A 23,251-nucleotide genomic window follows, 5' to 3' on the forward strand; every position below is an offset into this window, starting at 1 on the left:
TCGATGTTGCGTTTTGGCAAGAAGTAGGACTGTAATTTGTCACGAGCTGTCTTGTAGTCGACACCCGTATCTGACAGTGTATCAAATATATCCGACACTTCATCCCCAGCGTAGTGGAGTAAAAGGGCGCGTTTCTGTTTGTCGTCGGTTACTTTGAATGCTACAAATGTATTTTCAATTTTCTTACATACTTCTCCATCGTGGACCAATTGATCCTGTATCTGTATGAACTGAGAACTTGGGATTGATGGCAGATTCTGGAAAGCCATCGTCGATGATAGAGCTATTGACCAAATTACCTTGCGTGCACGTGGTGTCTGTGTGTCGTCGCTGCACTACTGCTGCATGTTATGCTGTTCACTCGACTGACAGAATTCGTCACAAAAGTTCTTCAAAAACCTTGCATGTTTACCTCGAACTATTCAGACGTCTGTTTAGAAGGCTGAGTTGGTCAGTTTGTTGGCGATCTGAGTTCTTTTAACTGCATCCTCGTCGCCAATGTAGAGTCGCAGGCAAGCATGGATGTGGTTGAAACAAAGAACTTTATTACTGCCCAAAAACTGCATGTTAATGAGGTACACAAAGTCGCCTCAAGAGGGCGTCCTAACAGAAGGTGATATCAGCACTGTGCATAGGTGTGCTTATGCATGGACATTACAGCTGGATTTTGGGTCTGCACCTTCATCAGGCGTTCAACCTCACCATTTGCTCTGGGCCATCTAGGGGTTACTTTTCGATGTTTGAAACCCAAGTACTTTGCAAAGGCTGCAAAACTCGTCTCCATTAAAGGGTGGTCCATTGTCTGACCGTACAACTTTCGGAATGCCAACCCTGAGAATATGCGATCTAGCTTTGGAATAACTGCCTTGGCAGAGGTTGAGTTAACAATGTCAATTTCTGGAAAACGACTGTAGTCGTCTGTGATGACAAGTAAGTATTCTCCGGTTGACAGGTCTGAGAAATCGACACTGACTTCTAGCCATGGTCCGTCTGGCAGTTTGGACATCTTTAGTGGTTCATGGCTGTTGTCTACTGTGGTTGCTTGGCAGGGAATACAAGACTTAACTGTTCTTTCAACCATTGCATCTATGTTTGGGAACCAAACCTTTTCTCGCAATAACTGCTTGGTCTTCACAATCCCTTGATGACCTTCGTGTGCAATGTTGACTATGGTTTGTTGAAGTCGACTTGGAATGACGATTCTGTTCCCACGGAGAATGAGATTGTTGGCTTTATTAATGCTGAGCTCATGGCGTACTTTGTGCATACATTTTAGTACTGTGCCAACTTTGGTGTTTTTTGTCTGATTCATTTCTTGTACCACTGACCATCTCTGACTGCTTGGATGGAAAGTTGTAGAGCTTCATCATCCAATGTAGCTTGCTGTATGTCACTGATGAGTACTGTTTTAGGTACTGTATGTTGACTTATGAAGTTGATATGCTCTTCGGCTATCTTTCCTTCACGACTTGATTGCTTGGATGACCGTATTGGATGGCGTGACATGTATGTAGTCTGCAGGGTTCAGCTTACCCGGTTGGTACACTACCTCAAAGTTGTATTCCTGGAGTTTCGGAATCCATCTCTTGATGCGTGTAGGTGTTTGGCTGTGGGCTTGTTAAACAGCGGTACCAGGGGTTTGTGATCCATTATCACTTGAAATTGGCTTCCGTATAAGTAGAGATGAAAGTGTAGTACTCCCAAAGTGACAGCTAGAGCTTCTCTTTCAGTCTGAGAGTATCTTTGCTCTACTGGTGTGAGGGATCTACTGGCAAGTGCTATGACAGAGATGTGATCATTGTCATCTGGCTTGCAAGGATAGCTGCTAGTCCTACAGGGCTGGCATCAACGATTACTTCAGTTTTCTTCTTTGGGTTGAAGTATGCTAATGTACAATCAGCTGCTAGCTTCTCTTTTATTAAGTCTAGAGCATTCTGTTCTGTTTCTACCCATTTCCATGTTGTGTCATTTTTGGTGAGTGCTCTGAGTGGCTCGGATATTGTGGCTAGGTCTGGAACAAACCTACTACAGTAGTTCACCATGCCTAGGAACGACTTCACTTCTGTGCCATTGCGTGGTGGTGGGGCATCCTTTATTGCCGAAACCTTCTTAGGGTCAGGTGAAATGCCATCTCGGCTGAATATGCTGCCGTAGAATTCGACCTTGTCTTTTCTGAATTCACACTTTTCTTTGTTGAGTGTTAGCTTCTTTTCTCGTGGACGTTGTAGGCAGGCATCTACTCGCTTGTCATGGTTTTCATCTGTACCATATGCCAAGATATCGTCACTGATGGTTATTACACAATCAAGCCCTTGAAGTGCGGAATGTATATAGTTCTGAAAAATTTCAGCTGCTGAACAAACTCCCAAAATTCAGGCGTTTATAGTGAAATAGACAAATGTGTGTTGAGAAAACAGTGAGATGACGAGATTCAGGAGCGAGTTCGATCTGATGGTATCCAGCATTAAGGTCTAGTTTTGTAAACACCGTTGCTCTGTTTAGGTCTGCAATGATATCGTCTAGTGTAGGGGTAATGTGTCTCTCTTTGTATGACTTTGTTGGCTTCTCGCATGTCTACACATATTCTGACCTCGTCTGGTTTCTTGGACTTTTGTACTACTTGGATCGGTGATACCAAAGGTGTAGGTTCATCACCAACCTTTTCTATGATATCTAGATCAAGCAATTTCTGTATCTCTTTCTTTGTCTTCTTTCTCACAGGGTATGCGGCGATGTGGTTGCACGACAGGTTTTACGGATCTATCTTCATGTAAGTGACACTGTACTCCATCTAGTTTACCAATACCATGAAACAAGTCGCCATACTTGACAAACCATTGATGAGTGTTGTCAGGGGATACCGCATTGACCTCATCTGTTATTTTGACCATGTTGAGTTTGCTAGCTGTGTTGTAGCAAAGAAGTGTGTCTCCATCTCGTTTCGTCACTACAAATCTTGCTGGACAGGATTGAGATCCATGTGTTAATTCAGCAGATATTGTGCCTTTTACTGGTAATGGTGTGTCTGTGCCATAAGCATATAGGCGCGTCTTCTGGTTAGTGTTTAATTTTGGTTTTCTGTGTAGGCGCTCGTAAGTTGAGTAACTCATAACATTGATTGTTGCACCGGTGTCTATGAGTACTGGAAGAACTGTGTTGTTCAGGTTAACCGTTGCCGCCGGTCTTCGGTCTTTGCATATAGCCTGTGGATTTACACTGAAGACATATTCTCCTTCTGAGCTGTCAGTTTCATGTCTTACTGCCTTGACCTTGACCTCTTTGGTTGCTCGCTCACCTCTTGATCTACAACACTTTGCAAAGTGGTTCTGTTTTTTGCAGAAGTTGCATGACTTTCCTTTGGCAGGGCATGCTTTGTCATGGGGGTATTTTCCTCCACAGTTATAGCATTTATTGTTTTGTCCAGATGCCTGAGACCTGTTGTTTTGTCTCGATGCCTGAGCCCTATATTGTTTACGCTTGGTTGTTTGACTGCGTTGCTGTTTTATAGCATTGACAGATGCCGTCTCACTGGGTTTCTCCATACCTTGTGCTTGAGACTCAGAAACTTCAAATGATCTTGCTAAATCAAGCAGTTGCGTGAGTGATAGCTCTTCACGTAGTGCACGGCGTCTTACTCGAGCAGATAAGCATCCACGAATTATCTGTGACTTAACTTCCTGTTCCTTGTCATGGAATTCACAAGTTGCCGCTAGCTGTTGTAGCCTTGTGTTATATGCATCTACATTTTCATCTTTGTCTTGCATGGTTTCTCTGAATCTAAAACGTTCATATTCGATGTTGCGTTTTGGCAAGAAGTAGGACTGTAATTTGTCACGAGCTGTCTTGTAGTCGACACCCGTATCTGACAGTGTATCAAATATATCCGACACTTCATCCCCAGCGTAGTGGAGTAAAAGGGCGCGTTTCTGTTTGTCGTCGGTTACTTTGAATGCTACAAATGTATTTTCAATTTTTCTTACATACTTCTCCCATCGTGGACCAATTGATCCTGTATCTGTATGAACTGAGAAACTTGGGATTGATGGCAGATTCTGGAAAGCCATCGTCGATGATAGAGCTATTGACCAAATTACCTTGCGTGCACGTGGTGTCTGTGTGTCGTCGCTGCACTACTGCTGCATGTTATGCTGCTGTTCACTCGACTGACAGAATTCGTCACAAAAGTTCTTCAAAAACCTTGCATGTTTACCTCGAACTATTCAGACGTCTGTTTAGAAGGCTGAGTTGGTCAGTTTGTTTGCGATCTGAGTTCTTTTAACTGCATCCTCGTCGCCAATGTAGAGTCGCAGGCAAGCATGGATGTGGTTGAAACAAAGAAACTTTATTACTGCCCAAAAACTGCATGTTAATGAGGTACACAAAGTCGCCTCAAGAGGGCGTCCTAACAGAAGGTGATATCAGCACTGTGCATAGGTTGTGCTTATGCATGGACATTACAGCTGGATTTTGGGTCTGCACCTTCATCAGGCGTTCAACCTCACCATTTGCTCTGGGCCATCTAGGGGTTACTTTTCGATGTTTGAAACCCAAGTACTTTGCAAAGGCTGCAAACTCGTCTCCATTAAAGGGTGGTCCATTGTCTGACCATACAACTTTCGGAATGCCAAACACTGAGAATATGCGATCTAGCTTTGGAATAACTGCCTTGGCAGAGGTTGAGTTAACAATGTCAATTTCTGGAAAACGACTGTAGTCGTCTGTGATGACAAGTAAGTATTCTCCGGTTGACAGGTCTGAGAAATCGACACTGACTTCTAGCCATGGTCCGTCTGGCAGTTTGGACATCTTTAGTGGTTCATGGCTGTTGTCTACTGTGGTTGCTTGGCAGGGAATACAAGACTTAACTGTTCTTTCAACCATTGCATCTATGTTTGGGAACCAAACCTTTTCTCACAATAATGCTTGGTCTTCACAATCCCTTGATGACCTTCGTGTGCAATGTTGACTATGGTTTGTTGAAGTCGACTTGGAATGACGATTCTGTTCCCACGGAGAATGAGATTGTTGGCTTTAGTAATGCTGAGCTCATGGCGTACTTTGTGCATACATTTTAGTACTGTGCCAACTTTGGTGTTTTTTGTCTGATTCAGTTTCTTGTACCACTGACCATCTCTGACTGCTTGGATGGAAAGTTGTAGAGCTTCATCATCCAATGTAGCTTGCTGTATGTCACTGATGAGTACTGTTTTAGGTACTGTATGTTGACTTATGAAGTTGATATGCTCTTCAGCTATCTTTCCTTCACGACTTGATTGCTTGGATGACCGTATTGGATGGCGTGACATGTATGTAGTCTGCAGGGTTCAGCTTACCCGGTTGGTACACTACCTCAAAGTTGTATTCCTGGAGTTTCAGAATCCATCTCTCGATGCGTGTAGGTGGTTTGGCTGTGGGTTTGTTAAACAGCGGTACCAGGGGTTTGTGATCCATTATCACTTGAAATTGGCTTCCGTATAAGTAGAGATGAAAGTGTAGTACTCCCCAAGTGACAGCTAGAGCTTCTCTTTCAGTCTGAGAGTATCTTTGCTCTACTGGTGTGAGGGATCTACTGGCAAGTGCTATGACAGAGATGTGATCATTGTCATCTGGCTGTGCAAGGATAGCTGCTAGTCCTACAGGGCTGGCATCAACGATTACTTCAGTTTTCTTCTTTGGGTTGAAGTATGCTAATGTACAATCAACTGCTAGCTTCTCTTTTATTAAGTCTAGAGCATTCTGTTCTGTTTCTCCCCATTTCCATGTTGTGTCATTTTTGGTGAGTGCTCTGAGTGGCTCGGATATTGTGGCTAGGTCTGGAACAAACCTACTACAGTAGTTCACCATGCCTAGGAACGACTTCACTTCTGTGCCATTGCGTGGTGGTGGGGCATCCTTTATTGCCGAAACCTTCTTAGGGTCAGGTGAAATGCCATCTCGGCTGAATATGCTGCCGTAGAATTCGACCTTGTCTTTTCTGAATTCACACTTTTCTTTGTTGAGTGTTAGCTTCTTTTCTCGTAGACGTTGTAGGCAGGCATCTACTCGCTGATCATGGTTTTCATCTGTACCATATGCCAAGATATCGTCACTGATGTTTATTACACCATCAAGCCCTTGGAGTGCGGAACGTATGTAGTTCTGAAAAATTTCAGCTGCTGAACAAACTCCAAAATTCAGGCGTTTATAGTGGAAAAGGCCAACGTGTGTTGAGAAAACAGTGAGATGACGAGATTCAGGAGCGTGTTTGATCTGATGGTATCCAGCATTTAGGTCTAGTTTTGTAAACACCGTCGCTCCGTTTAGGTCTGCAATGATATCGTCTAGTGTAGGGGTAATGTGTCTCTCTCTTTGTATCGCTTTGTTGGCTTCTCGCATGTCTACACATATTCTGACCTCGTCTGGTTTCTTGGACTTTTGTACTACTTGGATCGGTGATACCCAAGGTGTAGGCTCATCACCAACCTTTTCTATGATATCCAGATCAAGCAATTTCTGTATCTCTTTCTCTGTCTTCTTTCTCACATGGGAAGGTATGCGGCGATGTGGTTGCACGACAGGTTTTACGGATCTATCTTCATGTAACTGACACTGTACTCCATCTAGTTTACCAATACCATGAAACAAGTCACCATACCTGTCAAACCATTGATGAGTGTTGTCAGGGGATACCGCATTGACTTCATCTGTTATTTTGACCATGTTGAGTTTGCTAGCTGTGTTGTAGCAAAGAAGTGTGTCTCCATCTCGTTTCGTCACTACAAATCTTGCTGGACAGGATTGAGATCCATGTGTTAATTCAGCAGATATTGTGCCTTTTACTGGTAATGGTGTGTCTGTGCCATAAGCATATAGGCGCGTCTTCTGGTTAGTGTTTAATTTTGGTTTTCTGTGTAGGCGCTCGTAGGTTGAGTAACTCATAACATTGATTGTTGCACCGGTGTCTATGAGTACTGGAAGAACTGTGTTGTTCAGGTTAACCGTTGCCGCCGTCTTCGGTCTTTGCATATAGCCTGTGGATTTACACTGAAGACATATTCTCCTTCTGAGCTGTCAGTTTCATGTCTTACTGCCTTGACCTTGACCTCTTTGGTTGCTCGCTCACCTCTTGATCTACAACACTTTGCAAAGTGGTTCTGTTTTTTGCAGAAGTTGCATGACTTTCCTTTGGCAGGGCATGCTTTGTCATGGGGGTATTTTCCTCCACAGTTATAGCATTTATTGTTTTGTCCAGATGCCTGAGACCTGTTGTTTTGTCTAGATGCCTGAGACCTATATTGTTTACGCTTGGTTGTTTGACTGCGTTGCTGTTTTATAGCATTGACAGATGCCGTCTCACTGGGTTTCTCCATACCTTGTGCTTGAGACTCAGAAACTTCAAATGATCTTGCTAAATCAAGCAGTTGCGTGAGTGATAGCTCTTCACGTAGTGCACGGCGTCTTACTCGAGCAGATAAGCATCCACGAATTATCTGTGACTTAACTTCCTGTTCCTTGTCATGGAATTCACAAGTTGCCGCTAGCTGTTGTAGCCTTGTGTTATATGCATCTACATTTTCATCTTTGTCTTGCATGGTTTCTCTGAATCTAAAACGTTCATATTCGATGTTGCGTTTTGGCAAGAAGTAGGACTGTAATTTGTCACGAGCTGTCTTGTAGTCGACACCCGTATCTGACAGTGTATCAAATATATCCGACACTTCATCCCCAGCGTAGTGGAGTAAAAGGGCGCGTTTCTGTTGTCGTCGGTTACTTTGAATGCTACAAATGTATTTTCAATTTTTCTTACATACTTCTCCCATCGTGGACCAATTGAGTCTGTATCTGTATGAACTGAGAAACTTGGGATTGATGGCAGATTCTGGAAAGCCATCGTCGATGATAGAGCTATTGACCAAATTACCTTGCGTGCACGTGGTGTCTGTGTGTCGTCGCTGCACTACTGCTGCATGTTATGCTGCTGTTCACTCGACTGACAGAATTCGTCACAAAAGTTCTTCAAAAACCTTGCATGTTTACCTCGAACTATTTAGACGTCTGTTTAGAAGGCTGAGTTGGTCAGTTTGTTGGCGATCTGAGTTCTTTTAACTGCATCCTCGTCGCCAATGTAGAGTCGCAGGCAAGCATGGATGTGGTTGAAACTAAGGAACTTTATTACTGCCCAAAAACTGCATGTTAATGAGGTACACAAAGTCGCCTCAAGAGGGCGTCCTAACAGAAGGTGATATCAGCACTGTGCATAGGCTGTGCTTATGCATGGACATTACAGTGACCCTGGATTTTGGGTCTGCACCTAGAGCAGGCAGAAATGGATTTTGTATATCACAGGCTAGGGAGTTCCCTGGCTACATTTCTTAATACGGGCTCTAGTGACAACAAGTTTATGTTGTTGTCCATAGTAGCTATTAACATAGCAATTATGGCATAGGACAGTTCGATTGAAAACTGTTTTATAACTAAAACCAATAGAGAAAATTTTTACAACCAGTTGGTAATGACTACTTGTAATGATATTCCAGTGCAATTTGTCTTTTGCATTAATTCTCTTTCACAGGCACTGATATTTTCCACACTGGTATTTGGGCTGAGTTTGACAAGTTTGAAGATCCAACACTGCTAAAGTTAACCAAGTATCTACCAAGTTTTTCCATGGCCTCACGAGCAGACTCAACAACTCTGGCTTATTCAAATGCATTGAGGAAATGGTCGCAGTTTGCTTCAGATCATAACTTGACAGTTATCCAGCAGAGCCCTCCCATATTTCTCTTTATCTGACACATCTGATTCAGAGGTCTCTTACAGCAGGATATACCAAACATACAGTCGAATCAGCTTTTTATAGCATTCAGTGGGCTCATCAAATTGCAGGTTTACCTTCGCGTACCGAACATCCTTTTGTTAAGATTTGATGGAGTCTGCCAAACGTTTACTTGGTAAACCAGTAATCAAAAACAGCCAGTTACCACAGAAGTTATTTCTGAACTTGTCGAATATTTTAAGGACTCTGGTTCACTCAAGGACGTAAGAGACATTTGTTTGATGTTAGTAGCATATGCTGGTTTTCTCAGATTTAGTGATGTTGTTAATATTAAGAGATCACATATTTCATTTTATGACTCTCATGTCACCATTTTCATACAGAAAAGTAAAACTGACCAGTGTAGTAACGGGAATGTTGTACACATTTCTAGATCAGGCAAGATCACATGTCCTCTAGCTTACCTTGAGCGTTATTTAGCAGTGTCCGGCATTCCAAATGATTCACATCAATTTATCATTAGACCACTGTTCGTTTCAAAACACACATTTTCTTTAATTCATATGAATAAGCATCTTAGCTACACTAGAGTAAGAGAAATAGATAAACAAAAATTGGGTTTAGTAGTTGATGATGTTTCAGCTTTTGGAACTCAGTCCTTTCGTAGTGGGGTGCTACTACAGCTGCTCAGGGAGGAATTTCATCTTGGCAGCTGATGCAGCATGGTAGGTGGCGTTCAGCCACAGCCAAAGATGGCTACATACATGTTACCATTTCTGAGTGTTTATCTGTAAGCAAGTGCTTAGGAGTATAATCTTAGATTACATTTACTCTTACTCCCCTTCTGTTTGTCTGTCTATGACTGTGAATAAAGTTGACCTGGCTGGCAGCGTAGCCACACACTGCAATAAATGTTGTGTGTGTGTGTGTGGTATATAAAGCTGGAGATGAAACAAAACATATAATTTCTCAAGTTACATCGTATAGGGAAAAATTGTTGTTTTGGTGTATTGTGAGGGCGCTGTGATGAACATGATTGGAACTTAATTGGGATAATTGGATTGGCACAATTTCTCAAAATTTAAGGAATTTGTTAATATTACACCATATTTACTAACCATCTTTAAAATTTTATTAAAAATTTGCGATGTTGTGCTTATGTTATGAGTAAGAATCATTGCATGACTGCATCTAATGCAATATTGTTCAATACTTATGAACAATATTTATATTTGAATGAAAATATGCGAACTTATCTATGCTTTCTTTGGCACTGAAATACTAGTTTAATCTTGATTTGTTACTTTTCCCAAACCAAAATAAATTTTTTCGATGGATTTACGGTTTAGTTAGTCAGGGTCATTTCAAAAGTGCCTTGACTACACATGAGGGAAAATGCCAAGAGAGTTTGACCGGTTAAGAAGGGCTTGACTACGCAGTTTCTGCGTAGTGAAGCGTCATTACGTATTCATGGTGAACCCTGGCCAGCTGTCAATATCTTTGGGGGCTTTTGTCTTTTGGCCTGCTTTGCATATGCGTCGTTGGACACGACCTGCCAATCACCCAGGTAGTCAATTAAACTATTAATTGACTGTTTACCGACCAATTAACACTATCCAGCAGTATCAGTCATATTTTAATCGCGTGGCCCGGGTGGGCACAACGTAGGAACGCGTGTATTTATATGTGTACGTTTCACTTGTGGTGTTGTTTGTACCATCGTGCGTTTGAAGTCTTTGTTTCACCTATAGCATACATTCAAGGTGACAGGCTTACTATTAATGTTCAGTATTATTGCACCGAGTTCTGCCCACGGTGAAAACCACCTGTTTTGCCTACTAATTACTGCCCGTCGCTGCCCGTCCTGAATGTAGCCTATCTATAGCTACAGTAATCAGTCAATATATAATACCCCGCGCCTTATAATTTTTATATAAACCACAGTCTCTCTATCCACGAGGGACTGTGTATAAACTTATAAAATCATAGTCCGTGCCGTAAAATTGTTGACTTTCGATGCGATATACAGGTTGATCGTTGAATCGCACCGGCGCATCCATGTTTACTTGCCCCTTAAGCTTACTACTCTGTAAAGGGTGGGTAGATGGAATTCCTGGGCCAAAAATGAACACCGGGCGAAACTTTTTGTGAACCCATGTGAAAACATAAATCATTTATCAGTTTTGATATATACTCCTAAATTGTAAGTTTGATCAAAATCGAGACCACATTCAAGGGCTATGCAGACTGTCCATGTACGCACACACAGTGACAAGAAGGCGGCAAACACCTACTTACCAAGCACATCGAATCGGCGAAAAGAAGCATAAAAAAGCTATAGGCTCATCGCCAAAACAAACGCGCCAAGCGCTAACAAAAACCCGTACCAAGCGGCAAGCCGACAACAACATGAAACAACATGAAATTCAACAAACCTATCATCGCTCAAACTATGAAACTCCGAAAAATAGTACTAGGCAAAAGCCTTAAAATTAATTCGGACGCCAACAAAACCAAACAGAATAAAACCACCTCAGGATTTCAACAAATAAAGTCGTAAAATGTGACTACGCTACATCGTGAGACACAAACAATCGCAACAACACAAATTCAAAGAAAAGTCAATTGGGCTCCACAAACAACAAAAACCAAAAACTTGAAAGCTGTCTGAAGCTGCTAAACTCGCACTTCTAGAGATACTCTTTCAAACAAGGAAACAAAACATGTCGCGTGCTAAAAGAATCGCGATAAACCAGCTTGCAAACAATAGACAAATTTCGGGAAAAAAAAACCTCGACAAGGGTCGGGTTTTCGTCATTGTCAACACAAACGATTACGTACTCGAATGCGAAAGGCAATTACGCAACACTCAGTATTATACACAACAAGCCAGAACAAACAGTAAACAAAGTAAACGAACTATGAATCAAAATGTACTATGAATCAAAATGTACGAAAAAGCACATCAACCAGGATACTTGTGAGTATCTTGATCCAATAAACATAAAATCCGTACCCCCAATGGTACTTATTGCCTAAAACTTCACAAACCTCCGCAAAAATCTAAAGGGCACACCAGTCGAAACAAAATTTACCGAAGTAAAGAAACATAGAACAAACAAACCGAACCACCAAACAGACTCACAACTTGACCAAAATTAATATACTTGCCTCGCTAATCGAAAAGCAAGACCACTAAATGCATTAAAATAAATTTTCACAAACACAAACTAAGGAAAGAATCTACACCTCGACTGATGAGAAACCACACCCGGGTTTCGAAACGCAAGCGTCAAAGGGCGACTCTATCAACTTTTGTAACAACATAGGTCCGGCTGCGTCTCGCCATAAGCTTTCCCCACACAAACAAAACATTACCGTACACACTAATCAAAACTTCTCTCAAATATCCAAAGCGAAACAAACATTTTATTAACACACACAATCGGATAAGAATGGAGGAACACATTTTCGAAACGAATCAAACACAAACTCGACACAAAAACATTTAGGATAGTTAGGTGGGGAGCCTCTTTCACATTTTTTACATCTCGCTATACTGTCTATGATTCTAAAAATAAAGTCATCTGCCACTTTTTCTGTATACGCGGTTTGGCAAAACTCATCTCTTCAATCGAAAGTCGGGTGATTTCATGGTTCTTTGGGGCACTTAAGTGTTCGTCGAGCTTAAGGAATGTGGTTACATTCGCGATGTTTTATTCGAAATTATTTATTTCTTCTAGGGCAAATGCACGTAATTCATGCTGTTGGAAATACTGGCCGCTCATAAACAAGACAATAAACTCAATATCTGTGCATCTTTACTTTTATTGTCAAAGTACCACCGACACCCACAAAAAACCAAATGGTTCAGTCCACGCGTGGGTTCAGTCCAGGTATTTGCAACGCCAGTCACCTAGGCGACGGTAATCCGCACCACTTATCACCATCGGGAAGGTACTCCTCCCCCTATACCACTGGCGATCCCACCCTCAAGGCACTGCGTCATTCGACCAAGCATTGTTATTGTAATTTCCTGCATAAAATTAACAGCGAGGTCAACCGGTCAAACTCTCTTGGGATTTTCTGGCATGTTTCAGTGTATATTAAGCCCCAAATTGACGAAAAAGTAAGGGACATTTTAAAAGTGCCCCGACTCAAAGTCATTAATTACACAAATTTTATGCATTTTGTCTCGTTTTTTTTATGACATTTACACAAACATACCACCTTTTCATAGAAATGAATACAAAAATTGACGTGTTTTTGTTATTTTGTTCGATGGAAACAATATTTTACTTTTTACAGTATTCTATTATTTTGTAAAATTTAAGCTGTAAAAATTTCGATTTCATCAAACTTTCATCAAAATACTCTCATCCAATTATCCCAATTTAGTTCCAATCGTGTTGATGGTATATCACGTGTGTTGGATTGATAGGAAAAGTGTGGTTATGTTAAGTCTACGCTCTGCCAGGGTCAGACTCGCACCAGAAGTTTTTTACACTTTATATATCATTCTGCATGTAGATATTTTTCAGCCATTTTGTATACTGTGAGTAAGTTTACTGCAACATAATTTTAGTATAACAGACATTTTTGAAAGCAGGTAATCTAACGCTTTTCCAGAGCACTTTTTCCTTTCTGTGAGTGAAAGGTTTTAACCTCTGGTTTTTAGTGCGAGGTTCCTGTACTCCTGTACTCAATTTTTCCTAAACTAGTTTCTATTGTACTGTATGACTATATGTCAAATCTATGACTGTGAAATAGGTTGACTGTGAATAAAGTTGACCTGGCTGGCAGCGTAGCCACACACTGCAATAATGTTGTGTGTGTGTTGGTATATAAACCTGGAGATGAAACAAAACAGACAGCTTTATGGTAAACTGAAGAACTATGAGCAAATGAGTAAGTATGTGTAAATTTATATTTTTGTTAAAAATTTGCTTTTCCAACTAGCTGAATTTTAAAAAGCCGTCTAGTGGCCGACATTTCATTATATATTGAAGTTATGTGTAAATTTGAACCTTTGCCACATGTTTGCAACTTCATTGAAATTATTATGATCAACATAATGAACAATAATCATCGCCGATTAATTCTAAAAGGTCATGAAGTATACAAATATGTAATTAGCTGAAATAAAAATATTAAAGTTATTTGACTGCTCTTATTGTATCACCACTTTATCTAGCAAGTGTAATTACCGTTGGCCAAGTCCTTCAAGCCATATATGCCGAGCTGTGAAAGCTCATTAGATATGCAAATTATAAATTAGCTGACATGAAAATGTGAAATGACTTTCGATATTGTTTTGACCTAGTACCTGGTATAATCATCAATGTACATAACATGTTTTGCCAACTTTGATCAAGTAATCCGGTATATATCCCTAATAAACAAAGTTAATTAAATATGTAAATTAGGAAGTGGCTTTAGTAAAATGCTTAGTGATTGTCAGTAATGTTGTATCATGGTATCTGCAATATGTGTAGCAAATTTTGTCAACTTTGGTCAAGTCAATTCAGATATATATCTCTAATTAAGAAAGTTCATTATATATGCAAATTAGGTTTTGGCTGAAGTAAAAATGCCTGATGACTTTCAATAATATTGTATTATAGTGTCTTTAATGTACACAGCAAGTTTCATCAATTTTGATCAAGTCCATTCAGATAAATATCCCTAATTATGAAAATTCATTTAATATTAAAATTAGGTTTTGGCTGAAGTAAAAATGTCTTTTGACTTTCAATAATGTTATATCACAGTATCTTTGATGTATATAGTAAGTTTGAACAACTACAATCAAGTTAATTCAGATATATATCCCTAATTGGGAAAATTCATTAAATATGCAAATTCGGAATTGGCTGACGTAAAAATGTTTAATGACTTTCAAAAATGTTGTATCATAGTGGCTTCAATACATGTAGCAAGTTTCATCAACTTTGGTCCAGTCATTTCAAATATATATTCCTAATTAACAAAGTTCATGAAATATGCAAATTAGGAATTGGCTGAAATTAAAACGCTTAATGACTTTCAATAATGTTAAATCATAGTATCTTTAATATACATACCAAGTTTGGTTAATTTTGATCGAGTCAAATCAGACATATATCCCTAGTTAGGAAAGTTCATTAAATATGCAAATTAGCATTTATCTTTCATGTCACCCTTATGGTTCCCACTGCTGATATATCTTGGTGTGATCAACATTTGTAGCAAATCTCATCAAATTGTGTGCAGTCGTTTTTAATATATATCCATTTTTTCTAAAATCATTAATTATGCAAATGAGCAAAAACTATGCAAGCCACACCCACCAAAAACTAATCAGTTCTTGCCATTTGCTAACTGAATATATGTACCAGATTTGATTCTGATCTGATAAGCCGTTTTTGAGATAATGGACCAACAGACAGACAGACAGACAGACAGACACACAGACGGACAGACAGACAGACATCGCTGCGACATATGCCCACGTGTGTAAACACGTGAGCAAAAAATGACCTAATCAAACTATTTACACTGCTCGTAACAAAGGCAACACCGTAGGCGCGTCCATCAGCCAATCACACTATTTGACAAATAAAAGATCGGGCTAAAAAGCCACAAATGGGTATTTAGAAACTGTTTCGTGTTTGTGCAGTTCCATGCTGGGGGAAAGGGGTCGCGAAACTGCTAATCGTACGTGTGCCGTCTAACAGCTGGCAGTGCAATACCGAAATTAATAGGTCTATAAAAATAATCTAATTACGTTAAAAGTAGTCGGGAAAAATGCAAAACAGCCGTGTTACAACCCTTTTCAGAATTAGAGCGCGAAGCCACTGCAGTGAACTGCAATAAAACTGCTTGCACTAATTAGTTTCAGCTGTAGCCGTGGCCACTTTGGTGTTGAACAAGGCTACTTGACGAAGACCAAAAAGTCTGCTTGTACAAAGGCAAAACTAGCTCTGTCTGAGGCTCGAGTTGTAAATAAGAGTTTACGATTGGCACCCTGTGTTCAAGATTAAGATACAATGTAACATTACCATGCACTGGTCCATGTACAAATCTTTTTTATTTCAACTTCCCCAGACAAACTGTCTGCATGGGACATACAATGTTGTCGACTTTGCCAGCTGGCTACAGCTAAAACTAATTAGTGTGAGCAGTTTTATTGCAGTTAACTGCAGCGGCTTCGCGCTCTAATTCTGAAAAGGGTTGTATTAACCCGGCACCTGGCTTCTAAGGATAACACTGAGATTATAATAGGCTTTCTTTCCATTTAAGTAAGATCTTTGACTTGATGCAGTTCCGCGTGCAGCCCACGATTTCACTGCGAACTTTGTATCAAACAAGTAAATCATCATACACTCATATTTTCATGCATGTAAAGACTTACAGTTGCAACTGCTTTAATAGAAAGTGAAGTTGTAGGCTACATGGACGTGTATTACGGTACTTACTTCCATGGTCTACTAGTTTTGGTGCGCCATGGGCTCTGATGCTGCACGCTGTATACAGTATGCACCTTACAGCCAACAATCCACTAGTTTGGTTCCCTGACCCATTTCCCCGTAGAGGGCGTGGGAAAAAAGGGTCAGGTACTGGCTAATGTAAACATGGACGCTATTGGATTAAAATAAAACAAGCTGTGATTGGATGAAAGTTCCATTCAATATGGCTCTGTCCACAATGTTAGAATTTGTTTGTAAAACTAAACTTATTTGAGCAAGTTGAACGAGAAAAGTTCATCATCATACTTTGGTTATAAACCTAAGCAAGTCGACTGTCTCAAGGCATCATTGCAAGGTGATTGTATTGGTCTCTCACCCACTGGATACGGGAAATCCCTAATATTCGAATCACTTCCATATATGCAGGGTACTACAGCACCGTCAACAGTAATTATAATTATAAGATTTAGAGCAATGCTGCTATAATTGGTGAGTTAATAGAGAGATAATTGTTTGGTGAGATTAGGAAAAAATATTCTGCCTGCAGCAAATTTAATTAGTGACTAGCAATTGTCTATATGCATGAATATCGGTGTATTAAGCACCAACAATTCCTATCTCATCTTGCAGAGGCGATAAGGAGGGATGAGCCATATGAACATCATACACCTTAGAAGTAGATATAGGCTATAGAGCTAAGACTAGTGAAAATTTCATTGTATCTTTGAAAGAATTTATTTCCACACTGATGAACCTCCATGATGACAGGTGTTATAAAAGTACCATAGTTTCTGTCCAGTTCTAGCTTGGGCAAATAACCACTTTAAAAAATGTAAATGTTGAGGTCACTATAGCATTTTTAAAATATTGTTTGTCAGATGAAGAAAGAAGTTGTTGATAGTATGAGCTGTGAGGATGGACTTAGATTACTGCTTGCTACAGAGGCTTATGGAATGGGAGCAGATCCAGTGGCAGTGCGAAGAGTTATCCATATTGGTGTTCCACGGACAATAGAAAGTATGTCTTGACATTGACTTTTAAGGCCAAGGAGCTTCAACTTTTGGCATAATTTTCAAACATTTACTGTAAAATAATATTACTCCCTGCGGACATACTGAAATATCTGTGTTCAAGTATTATAAATCTCAAAATAGAGCACTTGTGTAAGTTTTAACCAGATAAATACCAAGTTGTGCTTGATACAAATATGGCATAGTTATAAAATGAAGAGCACACTTTTATCATTACTGTACATGTTCTGTGATTGATTAAATGCTTTGTTTGTTATTGTTTTTTTCAGCCTACGTGTAAGAAGTAGGAAGGGGTGGCAGAGATGGAGAACCAACAGAAGCAATACTTCATTATAATCCCTCTGATATCGCCAGCAATGTTCAAGGTATATCTGCAGAAATGAGGAAGTACTGTACAACAGATGGTTGTCGTCGGGTGTTCTCAGTAAAGGCATTTGGACAAGACATTTTAAATGAGGATACACCATGAGTGTTGTGACAATTGCAAAACATCCTGTATGTGTAAGGACTGTTCTCCTCCAGTTTCACCGTCTTGTCAAGTCACCTCAGATTTTGATTTTGATGGCTGTCATCAGCAATTCGGAGTAGATTCTGAAATGAAGTCACTTCCCAATGAAAATGAACATCATGATATTCACAAGGTAAAAATACTGTATGGAGTTTTATGTCAGTACTTTGATGCAGAAAATTCACTGTCCAGTAACCCATCACCTTCTGTTGTCACTGGATTGACACCAGCTTAGCAGAGAAAATATCATTAAATTATATCAAATATTAAAATAGAAATTATTTACTTTCTGATTTTACTTATTTAAATATTTCATACGTTGAAAATATATTTAAGCTTGCTTCAAAAATTGCAACCTGACACTCTCTTGTCAGGGACTCATGTTGTCACTACAAGCCGCTGTACACTGTCTTGAAAAAAGTATTTATTAATCTGACATTCTGTGTTACTTGTTTTATTTCATTGTGGCAATATATTAAATATTTGTTTTTCTCTTTTGTGAAATTTTACATCAAAATTCAACCCTTCAATCAAATTCACAGAAATATTCTTGCAAATTTAAAAACAATTGGACAAGCAATTTTAGAGAAGAGGTTTTTTCACCAGAAGAGAAAAATCTCCAAAAACTCAGTACAAATTTAAACTTGAAATATTTTCACATAATCAACAAAAGTGTATGAGGTCCACCGAAGGTCCTTCCATACTAATTTTCAATGAGATCAACTTGTTATTGGGATTTCATTTTTTACCATTTTCACATTTTTTGAAGTGAAGCCATTTGCATAGTTTTGAGAGTCAACTTCATTTGAACCAAATCCGATCTACAGCCCAGAATGTAACCACACACAAAAACTAGCTTAATTAGCGAATTTCAAGATTTTGATGTGGATGGACTCACACAGACACACACAGCAGGCAAGCTTTTCTATATGGGGACTAAAAAGAGAATACTTGGAATACACACTGAGCCAAAGTTTTCTCTAAGTTCCGCTGTTTAAGTAAAATGTCAGAATGTCCTTCTTGACAGATTGTTTATTCTCTTGAAGGGATATGAAAAGCTATAGATACTCAAAACACAAATGGAGGGAGTCATCGTATTTGTCTCTTCTGTGTGTACACAACATTTCCACTGATGATTCAAAATGTTCTGGTCAGAACCCAAACTTAGGTAGACTTAGGTAGAATGGTTTATTGTACAGACCTGAGTTGTACTTAATACAATTACCTAATTACCTAAAAATCATACTACCAAATAAAGCAGGGCTTGTGTCTTTAGCAATCAATTGCATAACAATTCAGTACATTCAAGTTATTTCCCAAATTCTGTAGCAAATTTCACAATGTTTCTATCAATCCATTCATAGAAGTGTTGCCTGTCAAGGTTGTCTTGTTATGGTATTGCTGATGTGTGCAAAAGAGGGGTGGTACCTCCCGCTAAACATTGGAATGGTCTTATCTTTCTAAGGTCTTCAATAATTGCCATTTCATCCTCTTGTGCAGATATTGCTGAGTGTTTTTTACCTCTAACAAGAATTCTACTTGATTTTTATGCCAGCAATTGCACTGGTAGCTTTTTTAATATTTCTTTCAGTTTTGTTAGAGTACATATGCTTTTTATTTGATTTGACAAGCTTTATGATGTACTCCATTTGTCTGTCTGCTGGTATGAATGAATCTATTTTACCTTTCGTGTTCACAAACAAACCATAAAACTCTTCCAATGCCTCTCGTTCTGACAATATACATAACTGATGTACTAATAAACGAATAATTTCAAGGGCATATTTTGAAAGATTGTTAGAAGATTTGAAAATTACCATTGCCATTTTTAATATGCGGATACCCCTATCCCTATCAGGTAGTTTACACATATCACACATTGATTTGAACAACAGCCCTAACTCCAAAACTGTATGGCCATAATTTTTGACATAGTCTGTTGGTTCCCTATGCATCTGTTTTGGTTGTAGTAGTATCACACATGATGTTCCATCTGCAAGCTTCACTGTGACAACACTCCCATCATCTGCAAAGAAAAGTAGATACACTGACTTAGCACATAATAACCTTTAAGATGCCATGGCCATATGCATGAAGACACAAACTTCAGCACTCTAAAGCAATGCCTCACACATACAGGGGCAGGCCCCTTTCTCTGTATTACCTCACATTATCCTTTGCATGTGTTTCAATAAACTGTTTGATTATACAAGTTTGTTTGCTATTTTAAATGGGAAAATCATACTTTTATAATGCATTTGACAAAGGATCAAAGGTAAAGTTCTTTGTGAATGCAGGTATTGATTTGTACATATACCAAGCCAATGTGAATGTCCTCGTTCAGAGTGGGGGGTGGGGGTTGGGGGGAGGCGGTGTACATTTCAAGTCAATGGCACATTAAGGGTTAAATATACACAACTAAATTACAGATAATTATTTGATCAAGAACATTAAATTTGGACACTTTAATGACCCTTACATGACCTTACATCATAGTACTTGTGGCAGCATGTGGTATACTATATATGTAGCTATTTCACACAACAAAATTTGTGAAATAATCATCAAATACTACGGGACAAAGTCACCTTTTTTACATTTTTGGTATTTTAGTTTCTTTTAATTTAGTATGTACCGGTATTTCACTGTGTTTACTGTAATTCTTGGTTGTCACAGTTCAGTTTACACACTGTACTTGAACATAATGCATGATTACTTCATCATTCAATTTCCGGTGTTTACTAAAAATTGTATTTGGATACAATGTTATGACCATGTACATTGTGAGAGTTGAATAACAATAACTGGTGAATATCTTTCAATGAGCAGAACAACATAGATGATTTTCAAAAGAAACCAAAATAACCAAATTATTTTGAAAAATTAGTGACCTTGTCCCGTTAATGTCCCTTCAACATACCTATGACAGTTTCAGCTTGTACAGACAGATTTATTTCCTTCTTAGGCCAAACAAACTGGTCAATGAGATCCAGAAATGTTGAGTTCATCCACATTCGACAATCATCAGCATTAACAAGATCTTGAGGTGGTCGATATCTTGTATGGGTGCTATTAGTAGTTTCCAGGCCAAAATATTCCATCAGAGCCTCTGTAATGTATGCATCAATGAATGAAATTGCAAATTCAGCATCAGCATCATAATCACGCTGTACCTCAGCTGTCACAGTCCTTCTCAAGATACGCTGTTGCTCTGAGCGCATTGTGCCGATTTCTTGAACACTATTCTCCTTATATAGAACCTTATAGAATACTTGCAGGTAGTTCATCTGCATATGAAAAATTCAAATGTGATTGGGCTGAGATGGTCAAATCTTTCCATGGCAGTTGCTCCTCCAATTCTCAGGCGCTTGGCACCAGAAAACCGATCCCTGGTGAGCTGATCACCTCCAATATGCACTTTAACTTTGTCATCAAAGGGTATGTCAGCTTTGGTGTAGACGTCATTCAGAGTTTCTTCATAAAACTCCAATATCTGAACCACATCACTGTAATTCTGCTCATTGCAATCTATCAAGACTGGCAATGGAATTACTTTGCTTTTCTTTGCTAGTTCTTGGCTACATTTTCCTAGAATGTGTTCAGGTATAACAGTTTTTCAAGAACTGGAAACATGGTAACATACGCAGTGCTACACGTGCTATGTGAATGACATATTCCATCTTTAGTTCTGTTGCTTCAGTATCACTCATTAGAAATGATTGATGGTTGATACCCAAGTAATCAAGCTGTGGTGATAGGTTACTGTATTTATCAAAGTTGCCCAACTGCTATGTTTGCCGATACTTTCATCATGGACGCCAACACGGTAGTTACTATTGTCGCCAACCAATCGTATCCGTTTGCCAGACTTAATGGCATCTATCATCTCAGCATTGAAGTGACCTCCAATTTCTTCTATGACAGCTCTACTCCGAGTATAAGACAAGCACACACCAACTTTCTGCAGTCTGTCAAAAATCTGGAGAAGGCATATTAAAGGTAAATTAGTTGCTTACATGAAATACAGGAGATAACTTCTTGTAGACATTAAAGGGACAATGTAGCTCTTTTTTTAGCATTTTTCATGAAATTTGTTTCATATGAAAAGCTGTTTCTGTTGTTTGACTACTTGAAAATACAAGTGAAGTGTACATAACATCTATTCTGCATGTAGACAGACAAGATAACATTATTAAACATTTTCTGCAATATAGCAGAAATTCAATCCAGTCTTACACAGCAAAAAAAATTGCTTCTGTGACACACCCTGCACAGGCTCTGATACAGCCTGTGGTACAGGTCTGTGTCAGCCAAGACGCCACGTCATTGTATCAGGGGCTACAGTACATGTCTGTATTCAGAACTGTGAACTCATGTCTATACACAGCGCTGTGACAGGGTCTGAAATTTTTCAATATTCACAAGTAATGTCTCTAATTCAGCCTATAATCAAAATCGGCTCATTTTACAGAAAATCTAAACACCTGATTTCCTGCTAATTTTCAGACCTTGTATTAGGCCTTGTAAAATCTATGCTGCCACACCAATGTACCGGTACATACACAGGTGTTTCAGTTCTGTGGTCACCTATCTGGGTACACTAAGAAATTACTGTATACATACCACCAGGCCTGTACACACAGCCCTGAAATTTTTAAATGTATTCATCCAAATTTTTCAAACCCCATTCACGGACACTGATATTAAGTATCAAGTCAGAATTATTCATAGTCATACTCACCTTCTGGTCTGTCAAGTGGTCTTGTAACAGCATTGACATAACCCGCTGAACTTTGCTGAGATCATGGATCTTAGTCTGCATACATCAGGCCTAATCTTGGCATGAAATCTTTTAGCTTCTCCATTAATGATCTTTTTTCCATGGGCAAAGCGCATGCAACTACCAGCTGTATAATCTCCGGAATATTTCAATGGCTTCACCATTCACCTCAGTCCAAGAAATGATTTCAGACTGTTGAAATCTTGTTCATCAAGTAGCTCACAAACCCATGTTTCCGGTTTCCCATATTTCTTGCAGTGTCATCAATTTTCTTGACATCAAATTCATTATATTGGAGGCTGCATTCGGGATTTTCATGGCAATGGCAGCTACTGATTCAGCAGACTGGGTCTTAACAGAGGCAAACAGAGCAAACATTCACTTGGCTGAGCAGAGACTGGTCTGGTTTTGGGCTGAAGATAAATCTTTCAGACTGTAAAGTACTGGGTCGTATTCCTTATTATTTACTTTAACTTAATCTAATTTATTTCTAGCCTTATGTACTGACAAGGCAGTCTGGCTTGCAGTAAGTATGATCAGAAGCAAATGGCTTGCAGTAAGTATGATCAGAAGAAAATGTGGTACTGCTTGGAGTTACGGGGGTTATGTCCTTCTTGGCATCGCTTATCCCACTATTTGGCGTACAGCACTGTTGACGTCCCTCTTGGGAAAATATCTGCCGAGGTATGATGGCACTCAGCTTAATGTTATTGGAGTTTCTTCTTGGAG

The 23,251-nt window shown here is 39.3% G+C and overlaps 2 protein-coding genes across 2 annotated transcripts; both read right to left on the reverse strand.

The window, feature by feature from the left end:
- Positions 1–1,778: 1,778 nt before the first annotated feature.
- Positions 1,779–4,064, reverse strand: LOC139128376 (uncharacterized). Its single transcript, XM_070694161.1, has 2 exons — positions 2,720–4,064; positions 1,779–2,311 (listed from the first exon to the last, which is right to left on the reverse strand). Exons 1-2 carry the CDS (start codon positions 4,062–4,064, stop codon positions 1,779–1,781), a joined length of 1,878 nt encoding a protein of 625 aa, XP_070550262.1.
- A 2,904-nt stretch (positions 4,065–6,968) lies between these two features.
- Positions 6,969–7,571, reverse strand: LOC139128378 (uncharacterized). Its single transcript, XM_070694162.1, has one exon. The coding sequence runs from the start codon at positions 7,569–7,571 to the stop codon at positions 6,969–6,971; it is 603 nt and encodes a 200-aa protein (XP_070550263.1).
- Positions 7,572–23,251: the final 15,680 nt, after the last annotated feature.

This window comes from Ptychodera flava, unplaced genomic scaffold (assembly GCF_041260155.1).
Source record: "Ptychodera flava strain L36383 unplaced genomic scaffold, AS_Pfla_20210202 Scaffold_51__1_contigs__length_905262_pilon, whole genome shotgun sequence".
NCBI classification, from domain to species: domain Eukaryota; kingdom Metazoa; phylum Hemichordata; class Enteropneusta; family Ptychoderidae; genus Ptychodera; species Ptychodera flava.